Below are 11,521 nucleotides of genomic sequence, written 5' to 3'. Positions count from 1 at the left end.
CTTAAAGGTGTGGTGAGCTACGCGCTAATTATAGTATCTTTCCAAAGCCTTCTTATATTTTGCCTCGCTGATGGCGGCTGCTTCACGCCTTTCTTCGAGCATATCCAGGCTTTCCCTTAGGAGCTTGTCGTTACCATCGCTAGAAGTGAGGTGCCTTAGCGAGGGCAAACCGACTTCTGCGGGTATCATGGCTTCCGCGCCATAGGTAAGGCTGAAAGGAGTCTCATTGTTACTTGTCTTAGGCATTGTTCGATGTGCCGAGAGTACGTTTGGCAATTCTTCCACCCAGGAGGTTCCTTCGTAACCCAACCTTCTTTTTATTCCATCCAACAAACTTCGATTCGCCCGCTCTACCTGGCCATTTCCTTGCGGGTGTGCTACAGATGTGAAGATTTGTTGAATCTTGAGTTGTGTACACCAATCTTGCAAGACCTTATCTGTGAACTGCGTTCCGTTGTCGCTTACCAAATACAGTGGCAGTCCAAACCGACACACAATGTGCTCCCAAAGGAACTTTTTTGCATTTTCAGCGGTTATTTTAGCCAGAGGTTTGGCTTCGACCCATTTGGTGAAGTAGTCAATCGCCACAATAAGGTATTTTAGCTTTCCGGGGGCTAGCGGGAATTGTCCCACAATATCCAACGCCCACTTTTGGAAGGGCCAGGCCGATGTGACCGGGATTAAGTTGTTCTTTGGTCGGAGTGTTTGAGGAGCAAATGTTTGACAGCTACGGCACCTTCTGAGCTCTTCTACCGTGTCTTCGTGCATCCTTGGCTAGTAATACCCGGTGTTATGGATTTTGGCCACAACTGCCCGGGGACCAGCATGAATGCCGCATATGCCCGCGTGGATTTCCTGGATTAGATATTTCGCTTCTGCTGGAGATGCGCATCGCATCAGCGTACCCAGATATGATTTCTGTAGAGGATGCCGTTGTTGACTTCGTATTGCAGTGCCTTGTTTTGGATTTTGTGAGTGTCCGCCCTGGCGGGGGGTAATTCACCCTTTGTGAGAAACTTTAGTATTGGGGTGTACCAGCAAGGTTCCTCCACTGTGACGGCGGAAACCTCCCGAGGTTCGATGGAGGGCATTTGCAATGTTTCTACCTTTACTTCTCTTTCCATGCCTGAGGTGGTGAGTTTACTCAAGGCATCTGCTATTTGGTTCTTTCCTCTGCGGACATGATTGAGCGTGACATTGTCGAATGAAGCTATAAGCTCCTTTGTTTTAGCCAAATACTTTGCCATTGAATCGTCCTTAGCCTCATAAGTTTCATTTACTTGATTATTTACCAGCAAGGAGTCGACATACGCGTCAACTCTTGTGGCTCCCATAGATTGAGCCATCCTCAGGCCTGCGAGTAGCGCCTCATATTCTGCTTCGTTGTTAGAAAATTCGAAATCGAAACGTAGGGCATACATTAGCTGTATTTCGTCTGGGCTTATCAGCATGAGACCTGCTCCAGAGCCTTTCCCCCTGGACGATCCATCTGTGTAGAGCTTCCAAGTTTGTCTAGTTGTACTGGACTCCGGAATGTCCTGAACTGTGGGGTCCTGTATAGTTTCTCCCTCAGGAATTTCAGCTAAGAAATCGGCGATCACCTGCCCCTTGATTGCTGTTCGTTTTCGGTACTCGATGTCTAAAGCTCCCAACTCAATTGCCCATTTAGCCAATCTTTCGGAGATCTCGGGCTTGTGCAAAATTTGTTGTAACGTTTAGTTTGTTAAAACCTGCACGCGGTACCCTTGAAAGTATCTTCGTAGCCGCCGGGTAGCATGAACTAAAGCAAGCACCAATTTTTCAAGAGTTGGATACCTCGTCTTGAGCCCTGCCAGAACTCGGCTAATGTAGTAAATGGGTGTTTGTTTCCCATCTCTCTCTACCAAGAGTACCGCGCTTACCGCATTGTGTGCCGCTGCTAGGTACGTTTTGAGTAGTTCTTCCGGATATAGCGCAGTTAACATGGGTAGTTTCTTGATGAAACGCTTCATGTCTTGTAGGGCTTCTTCCACTTCACTGGTCCATTTGAAGTTCTTCTTGTTAAGGCAGTCCTTCAGTGTTTTTATAAATGGCAAAGACCTTTCGGCGTGCCTTGCCAAGAATCTATTTATGGCCACCAGATGCCCATTTAATGCTTGTGCTTCTTTCAGAGTCCTGTGGGAGGGCATCCGCGTTATGGAAGCTACTTTTTCCGGGTTGGCTTTAAAACCATCCTGGGTGACTACTACCCCCAAAAACTTGCCTTCCTCGACCCCGAATGAACACTTCTTGGGGTTGAGCTTGATGTTATACTCCCTGAGCGTTTGGAAGGTTTCTTCGATGTCTGCCAGCATTTGGTTTTCTTCCCTGCTTTTGATTGCTAAATCGTCGACGTATACTTCTAGGTTCCTTCCGATTTGTTTTTCAAAAGCTTTGTCCATGGCCGCTAATAAGTAGCTCCGGCGTTTCGCAGGCCAAAAGGCATCTCGGTATAACAAAAGATACCCACATCAGTATGAAACGCTGATTTCTCTTCATCGTCTTTGGACATTTTGATTTGGTGATAACCCTTATAGGCGTCTAAGAAACATTTGTACCTATAAGGGACAAGGGAGTCCACTTTGAAATCCATCTCTGGTAGCGGGTAAGCATCCTTGGGGCATGCTTTATTAAGATCTTTGAAGTCTATGCACATCCGCCACGTACCGTCTGGCTTCTTGACCATCACGGGGTTTGATACCCATGTGTGGTACTTTGTTTCTCTGAGTATTCCAGCTTCAACCAGCTTTCGTGCTTCTTTGACTACATCTGCCTTTCGATCTGGAGCCATACTTCGTTTTCCCTGTGCGACGGGTTTAATGCCCGGGAGTGTCGCTAGCCTGTGCTCTGCCCTCTCCCGGGGTATTCCGGTCATGTCAGAATGCTCGAAAGCGAAAATGTCGGCGTTTCTTCTCAGCAGTTGTTTAGGTTGTTTTTGACTTCTGGGGAGAGACTATCCCCTATAGTTACTGTTTGATCTGGATGGCGTGTGCTTAATATCCATCTTTCAGGATCGATGGCGCCGGTAGGCCATTGTCGGTATCCTTTGGTGTCAAATACCTCTCCCACCTTATCTCGAAATACCGTAGTAATACCCCGCGGGGTGGGAAACTTCATGAAGCCTCGCGCCGTAGATACGATAGCGTCCAACTTTCCTAGGGTGAACCTTCCGATGATTACATTGTGGTAAGACTCAGCGCGTACCACAAGGAATGTAAGGAGTATGGTTCTTTCCTGGGGGGCTTGTCCAAAGGTGACTGGGAAAGTAATTTAGCCGATGGGATCAACCTTTTCCCCCGTAAAACCTTTAATAGGGGCGTGTACTGACTCAAGCAGCCTCCTATCTTCTGGTTGCATTCTGTTGAAGCAATGCTCATAGATGATATCCTCTGAACTCCCGGTATCTACCAAGATCCTCCTCATGTGATAATCACCTACCGCAGCAAATATGATTAAGGCTTCAGTAGTGAGGTGTAAATCCTCCACGCGGGGCTCTATTGTCATGGTAGCCAGCATCCAACGTTCGAGCGTGGAGAAACTCCGCTTGGCTCCTTTTCCTTTATCCGCGTGTACCATGTTTAGCTCCCGCGACCTTTTACCCACCGCCTTGTCGTTTTCTTCTTGAACGGGCAGTGGGCCCTGTTTGATGTCTCGTACTAGGTGTGCTAATTTACCCGCTTTTACAAAGTATTCAGTCTGCTTCTTTAGCTAAAAACAATCATTAGTATCGTGGCCGCTCCCTTTGTGGTATTCACAATACTTGCTTGTATCTTTGTTGGGGTTGTCCTTTAGCGGCTTCGGAGGGTTGAACTTGAGGTTCTCGGAAGCTAGGATTTCCGCTGGCGTCTTGCTCAAGTTAGGGTAATCGGATCGCGGCTTGGAGGGTTCGCTCCTTGAGTAGGTATTTCTAGACCTATCATACCGCAAGTCCGTTCTGTCACCTCTTTGGTATCGGTCTCCTCTGCCTTTATTTTTAGAACCTCACTGTTCCCTCTCCTCTTGGCTTTTCAGAGCCTCCTTTTTCCTATTAGCCGTGTGACTAGCGGCTACCGCCTTTTCTTGTATCACATAAACCTTAGCTATTCTCAAGATTTCGTCGATGGTGGGAGGTACCCCGTCTCTTCCGTGGAGTGTTCTTAATAGTTCATCAATTTACTCCTTGTAGGAAAGCTCCACACGCTAGATCATTTGTGACACCTGGGATTGCCAGGCTTTCTTTATTGAATCTAGCGATGAAACTTTCCACCGTTTCATTGTCTCGCCGGCGGATGTGGAGAAGTTCGTTTTGATCTTTAGTGTGCCGGCGTTGTTGGCTAAATTGCAAGATGAATTTGGACTCTAGATCCTCGAAACTATCAATCTCCCCAATGGGCAGACTATCCCACCAGACCCGAGCCACGCCTACCAGAGTTTGCACAAACATTTTGCACCAGAGGGGCATAGGCCAACAGGCTACCTCTCTTGCTCTTTTGAATAGATTGAGATGGTCCTCAGGGTCACCTAGACCATCGTATTTGCCAACGGTTTGAGGCATCTTGGGCTTTTCCTAGATAGGAGCTTCCGCGATTCTTCTGGTGAATTTGGATTTGAAAGTTGCATCTACTGGCTTGTAAGGTAGGGCGAGTTCGTCTTCGTCTTCTACATTGATCGGTTGTACTGGAGGGGTGACCCTGCTTTGGCTGGTACCTTGGGTGACAGGGAGTTGAGCGGAAGTGATGTTTAGCATAAGGCTGGGGCCTCCACCTGGAGAAAATCGAGGTCTAGACGCGTTTCCTCTGTCATAAGTAGGTTCCGCTGTCGGCGGAGTTTGACTGTAAACCGGTTGTGACGTTGAAAAAGTCCACCAAGGCGGGATGTAAGCCACGTATGGCGATTGTTGAGCATGGCCTTGTGTTGCTCCCTGGGGAGTGTACATTGAATTACCGTATGGGGGTAAATACCCGTATTGGGGGTGCGTAATAGTACCTGGGAAAATAAGCCTGATTTCCCGGTGTGATTGGAGCGTTCAGAATTCCTGCTGGCATGACCACTGGGTGATGAGGCGGTGTAGACAGTGTCGTTGTTAGCGCTGCTGAATACAAGGGTGGCATGGCGTATGTAACCGAAGGTTGATAATACTGAGGCATGCTTACCTGTGGTATAACAGTGCTTGGGCTTGCCGATGTAATAACTGGAATAGAGTTAAGACGTGTCATCTGTGGACTGGCGGTTGTTGCTGGGGTGAACACGTTAACTCCTATTACAGTTGGATCGACTGACGGGAATTGTAGGGAAGTGTAGGAAAACAGTTCCGCCGCTGGGGTCCCAGAAGAAACGGCGGTTGTGCCTGCAAAACCTGGTGGTGGTCCTTCCACTTCGAACTCCAAGTCGAGCGACCTGGTTAGAGCCGGCGAGGCCGGCGTGGTGGTAATAGGGCCTATTCCTAGCACCAGATTATTATCTACCATCGCTTGGCTTGGTGTAACTGCTACGTTCTGATCGCTTGCCATGGGATTCAGACTAATTGTTACCGAAAAGGTCCCACAGATCGCGCCAATGAAGAAATACTGACCTTTACGGTAGTATCCGACTAAGACTTCAACTTTTGGCGATCTGAACTGGTAGCTGCAAAACAGAACACCGTTAGGACTCGTTACAGGAATGAGGTTATTCCTGTAACCACCCTCTGGCGTGAGAATAAGTCTCGGTTTTGGGAGTAAAAGAGTATGTGTAGAGAAGAGAGTAAAGCGAGAGCAAGATGATTCATACCTTGGATGTTTACCTCTATTTATAGTTTACCATTAGGATTTTTCCTTAACTTAGGATGAGCTTCAATTAGTTAGGGATTTGCATGATCTCCCCGAAAAGGTGGAGATTTGTTTACGTGATTTATCCAGGCAGAATCGAATATTCTAGAATAAATGTTGATAATTAATTGTTTATGACAAAATAATAGGTAATGGCCGAATCGGTTTAGCCGATTTGGGTCATACTTCGTCACCTACCATTCTTCGACATTGATGTAGAGATTAGTTTGCAATTAAAATTTCATATGTTTTCTTTCTCTTTTAGCAACGAAGAAGTATTAATATATGATTTGTCCTCAATTTGGAATTTTAGTATGAGTTTTTCGTTGTATTATTATTTAATTTGGAAGACGGAAAGTTGCAGAGATGATTAACACAATGAGGGTTTTGGTATGAGTTTTTCTTTGTATTATTATTTAATAAATAAATAATAATACCCAATAATTAATAATTGTTTTTTTTCATAATTTTTAAATTCTTTTCACAATTTTTAAAAGAATATTTTGTAGTTTTTTAATCTATGTGGGCATTTATAAATCATGTTAAAAGAATTTAAATTAATAACCTAAATATATGCAATGTTGGATGGATGTCCTTCTATTTAAATAAAATATTTAGGATTGGAAGTTTAGAACATCAAAGTGAACTTTAGTGACCTAATTGGAATAAAAGAAAATTACGAGTGACCTAATTGGAATACACCTGAAACTTGGTTACTATATAACAAAGTTACCCTTAATTTTAAACAAAAATTTAGATAAGAATAAACGTTTGTTTTTTTATATAATCATAAAGGTTAAACAAAAATTTAGATAAGGATAAACGTTTGTTTTTTTATATAATCATACAGGAAAATCCCGAGTATTATGAGTAGATATATATACTTTGGAGTTCGGTGATTGAAATTATGGTAAATTAGAAATCAAAGGTTCCCGTTTGATATATAACTAATAATTGTAGTATTGTTTTTTTACTAGAATAAATAACTATTCTAGGTTCGTGGCACATGCTTCTATCAAATTATACGTGTTCTTAGATGCATCGCTATAATGGTTTGAACACACCATTATAGTCGCACAATTCTTTCAAATGTCAAATTTAGAAAACTTAGTTTCACCTTTGTAATGTTAGGCGTAATGTTATAATTAGTTTAAACTCATCATTTATCGCACATTGAATCAACATTTAGAAATAACACAATTTTTAAATATAAAATTCTATACTCCATTCAAAGAAAATTTAATTCTTAATTTTGATGAAATATATAAAAACGTGAGGATCGATCTCCACCTTTTTGTACGGTAAGCTCTCTTAAATACAAATCTGAGGCGAGTGTTTTATGAATGAAATAAACAAACAAATAAGCATGGAGGTGCATAAAACTAACTAAAATAATTGTATCTCGTAATTTGATTATATCATAAAAATGGGATTCAACCCTATGTAATACATGTGTTTTTTTAGCTAAGAATAAATATAAAACAAACTAAAATCTTATAAAAGTAAGCAGTACATCAAAGTTCTTTTTTGAAAGATAAAGCTTGACGACTGTATTTGTTAACATATGACATTATATTTTATTCAAAACGTGCAATACACGAGTTTTTTTTAAAGATATGTTTATTTTAATTATTTGTTATATAAAATTACGTTTATCCAGCCCGTGTTATATACGGGGTTCAAACCTAGTTAAAATCAGGATACGCAAATCAATATCTTAGACCTTATACAAGATCTATAAAGCATATCCATTCTAAATCCATCCTTAAAATCAATGGATCAAACATCAAACGACACGATTTGCAAAATACAAATCATAACTTAGGAAAGCAAAACTAAAAAAAGGGAAATCCGGTGATAAGTCTTGTTACTTTATGAGAAAAATGCAATTTGCGTCCCTGTGGTATGTGTGAAACATCAACCTGAGCCCCTAAATTCATTTTTTGGTTATTTGAGCCCCTGAGCTTATAAATTCATAACAGTTTGAGTCTCTTCGTCAGTGTTCCGTCTGTTTGACTGTTTGACAATTGTGAAATGTCCTTTATACACTCAACTCTTAATGATAAACATATATGAATGATCAGAACGATCACACTTCTCAAGAAACTCATTGAAATATTTTCTCTCAAGTCCCAACACCGATCTTCATCTTTGTCATCTTCATCGGAATCATCTTCATCTTCTATAATCTCCACCGATCATCATCTTCATCTTCATCATCTTCATCTTCTATAACAATCCAAGGTAAAATCACATACCTAAAACATGATCGACACTATGTTTTTGATATGCTAGAATGTAACAGGTTTTGTGTGAAAATATTGTTTGACTCTTGTGGGTTTTTTGTCTCGGGTATCAAAACAGAGGTTTGGTTTTTGTTATTATGAAGGTTTATTTCGGGTTTTGTGTGAAAATATTGTTTGATTCTTGTGGGTTTTTGTCTCGGGTATCAAAACAGAGGTTTTGTTTGATTCTTGTGGGTTTTTGTCTCGGGTATCAAAACAGAGGTTTTGAATGCGTTTTGGGTTCCTCATATGAGATCAACTGTGTTTTGGTTTTGATTCTTGTGGGTTTTTGTCTTGGGTATCAACTGAGTATATTGTTCAAAATGTATCATTGATTTCTATAGTTTCAGATCTCATGTGATCATTTGGCTGATTAAAAACAATTAGAGTACAGATCTAGGTTGTTTATTGAAACTATGATACTTGTGTGTTTTAATTTCTGAATCAAATGCGAAGAAACAAATGATGGAAATTGATAAAGCGCATCAGTGTGTAGTTATTTGAACACATCAACAGTGATACTTGAAATGTGAAAATTGATTTTTGGTAAATTTTGAATTGTTTTGGTTGGTTGTTTGAGAACTGTTTAAAAAGATGAACTAAATCAGAATTAAATTTTATACAAATGAACTGATCGGATCAGTTTCAGATTGATTTTCGGTTTATTTCAGATATTTCAGATTGATTCGATTGAGTTCCTCATATTGGTCAGTTTCAATTTTGTTCTTCATATTGGTCATTTGAATTTGTTTTCTTGTACATAATGGCTGCGGATGTAAAGATACGCAAAACACCAACTACGAAGGCGAGAATACTTGACAACCTCCTAGAAGATGGTGCGGTGCACATAAGGAAGTGATTGATCAGAACGATCAATTGCATATGAATCAATATAACCCCAGTGGAAGATATGTAATTAGCGAGCTCTGGAATTTCAAGGAAAACCGAAGGGCTACACTAAAGGGGGTTATCAGCTACATTCTGAAGTGCACCAGTCAGTAAAGATCCACAATTTCTTTCTTGGTATGACGTTTTGTCTCTGTATTATATGTTACGGTCTTTTGTTATCGAGTCTGTAAGTTCCGTCAAGTCTACCAAGTTGGATATCCTTCTATCTTTCTTAGTATGACGTTTTGTCTCTGTATGGTATGTTTGATGCTTAACTGTTTAACTTAGGGCTTAATACAGAATTTTGGGGTAGTTAATTATTATATATTCCATTTATATGATACAAAATGAAACCATTTAATTATTAGATTGCATTTATTTAAAGAGTAGTTAATTGAATTGTTAAATTAATGATTTCTTAACAAGTATATAAGTTTATATTAATTATACAATTGAACTGTTTGAAAAATGAATGCAATTAATACAAACGTTGAATTTAGGAGCTCAGGTAGTTAAGATTATATAAGTTCATTTAAAAATAGTTAATTTGAATTATTAAATCAATGATTTCTTAACAAAACATCAAGAAAAGAATTTAGGGGCTCAGTCTGATGTTTCACTCATACCACAGGGACGCAAATTGTTATTAATATATGCCAAAAGACGGTCTTACCCCTGGCTCAAATAGTCAAACAGACAGAAGTGTGACGGAGGGACTCAAAGTGTTATGAACTCATAAGCTCAGGGGCTCAAAAAACCAAAAAATGAATTTAAGGGCTCAGGTTGATATTTCACACAAACCACAGGGACGCAAATTGCATTTTTCTCTACTTTATATAATTGAACCATGATAAAAACATATTATTTTTAAAAGAGAGGTCAAATATTCAAATAGGTAAGAAAGAAAATTTAATTGGTATTGGTAGGAGAATAATAATTGCCATTCAATCAAAAAATTGAACCATTTAAATAAGGGGTTAAGTTATTCTACGAAAATTCTAATTGTAAAAAGTGTAAAAATGATTTATGAAGTGACAAGTGTCCCATAACCTAAAACCTAAACCTACTACACCACCACCCACAACCTAAACACCCACCCCACCACCACCCAAAAACCAAACCCCCCCCCTCCGCAAAAAAAAAAAAAAAAAAAAAAAAAAAACTATATCTCACCAAAAAACCCAACCCCAAAAACCTAAAAAATCCTAAACACCCACCACCGCCCAAAAACGTAAACCCTCCACCCCCACCCCCCTCGACAAAAAAACAAAAAAAAAAAACAAATTGGGTGGGTGATGGGGGGAGTTTAGGTTTTTGGGTGGTGGTGGGTGTTTAGGGGTTTTTTTTTTTGGGTAGTAGGTTTTTTTATAAGCCTTTGTACCCTTCATACATTAGGAGTCTTTGTATTTGATCCTAATCCTTTTAGAAGACTTGGTAGAAAATTACCATATTGAACACGATGTTAAGAAAAGTTCGAAGACATGCCTTAGACCACCTGTAATGGGCGTGGTTTTTTCAAAAAAAAAAAAAAAGGCCACCAAAAACGCCCAATATCGCCCACCACCGCCCCTTGGGCGTGATTGGTCAGTTTTTTTGTTTTCGCGTGATTTAAATCACGCCTTGCCCCCCATTTGTTTGTCCAATCATCCTCCATATTCCAATTCTTTATCCAATAAATTTTTTTGATGGTTTTTGTTTTATTTAGTTATATTACATCTTATTTAACATAATGCCCCACATCCCCACTACACCCCTTTTGTAAAAACGTTCAATGATGTCCCATTACTGATTAGGCTGCCACATGGTGTTGGGATTGAACCCTATCAGAGGAACAGATAATTAAAGCCAAAACTTGATCAGGTTAGTGGATCCAGAATAAGCAGTTTTTATGTGTACAAGTCTCTCCCCTTGAAAGTGGTTTTAACATCTGCTGACCTCCTATCTACTGATCATACAAACTGCTGACCTACAAATTGTTGATCAAGTAAAAGTCTGATGATAGACTAAAGCTCTGCTGTTCAATCTACTGCTTTGAGTCAAGCTCTGCTGATCATGACAAGTGCTGTTGGGTTCACATCAGTGGAAGGATGCAGCAGTAGTTTAGATATCTTTATGTAATGAAATGTAAATAGCAGTAGTTAGCATAACAGATGTTGTATAGATCAGAGGTTAGAGTTTGTTAGGAGGTTAGATGTCACTTTCATGGTGACGTCAGCTTAGATGCTTCAGTGGTTTGTTCGTGCCTATAAATAGAACAGTGCTCTGTACTGCTCTATTAGCTCTTTTACCATCTTCTTCCTGCACGAACAAATACTGTGAGCTCAGGCTGAGGGGGAGTTTGTTGCATACTTGCAAAATTGTAATCGTTGTTGAAAATAAATTCAATCATTCGGTTCAATGTTAAACTTGTATGTTAAAAGCAATTCTCCTGTTTGATTGTGAAAAGTTTGCTACCATCTTAATTCTGCTGCACATCTCATTCATCTTCATCTTATTTCAAACGTAAAACACAATCAAAACCAAACTCAGATCCTAACAATTGGT

The 11,521-nt window shown here is 40.2% G+C and overlaps 2 protein-coding genes across 2 annotated transcripts; both read right to left on the bottom strand.

Annotated features, from left to right (window-relative positions):
- Positions 1-896: 896 nt before the first annotated feature.
- LOC110888658 lies at positions 897-2,420 on the bottom strand. Its single transcript, XM_022136174.1, has 2 exons — positions 1,902-2,420; positions 897-1,691 (listed from the first exon to the last, which is right to left on the bottom strand). The coding sequence occupies exons 1-2, from the start codon at positions 2,418-2,420 to the stop codon at positions 897-899; spliced, it is 1,314 nt and encodes a 437-aa protein (XP_021991866.1).
- A 1,745-nt stretch (positions 2,421-4,165) lies between these two features.
- On the bottom strand, positions 4,166-4,552 carry LOC110888657. The gene has a single exon (XM_022136173.1). The coding sequence runs from the start codon at positions 4,550-4,552 to the stop codon at positions 4,166-4,168; it is 387 nt and encodes a 128-aa protein (XP_021991865.1).
- Between the last annotated feature and the right edge of the window lie 6,969 nt (positions 4,553-11,521).

This window comes from Helianthus annuus, chromosome 11 (genome assembly GCF_002127325.2).
Source record: "Helianthus annuus cultivar XRQ/B chromosome 11, HanXRQr2.0-SUNRISE, whole genome shotgun sequence".
In the NCBI taxonomy this organism is placed as follows: Eukaryota; Viridiplantae; Streptophyta; class Magnoliopsida; order Asterales; family Asteraceae; genus Helianthus; species Helianthus annuus.
Note: the sequence above shows the minus strand (reverse complement) of the source record. Positions and strands in the feature narration are given on the sequence as shown.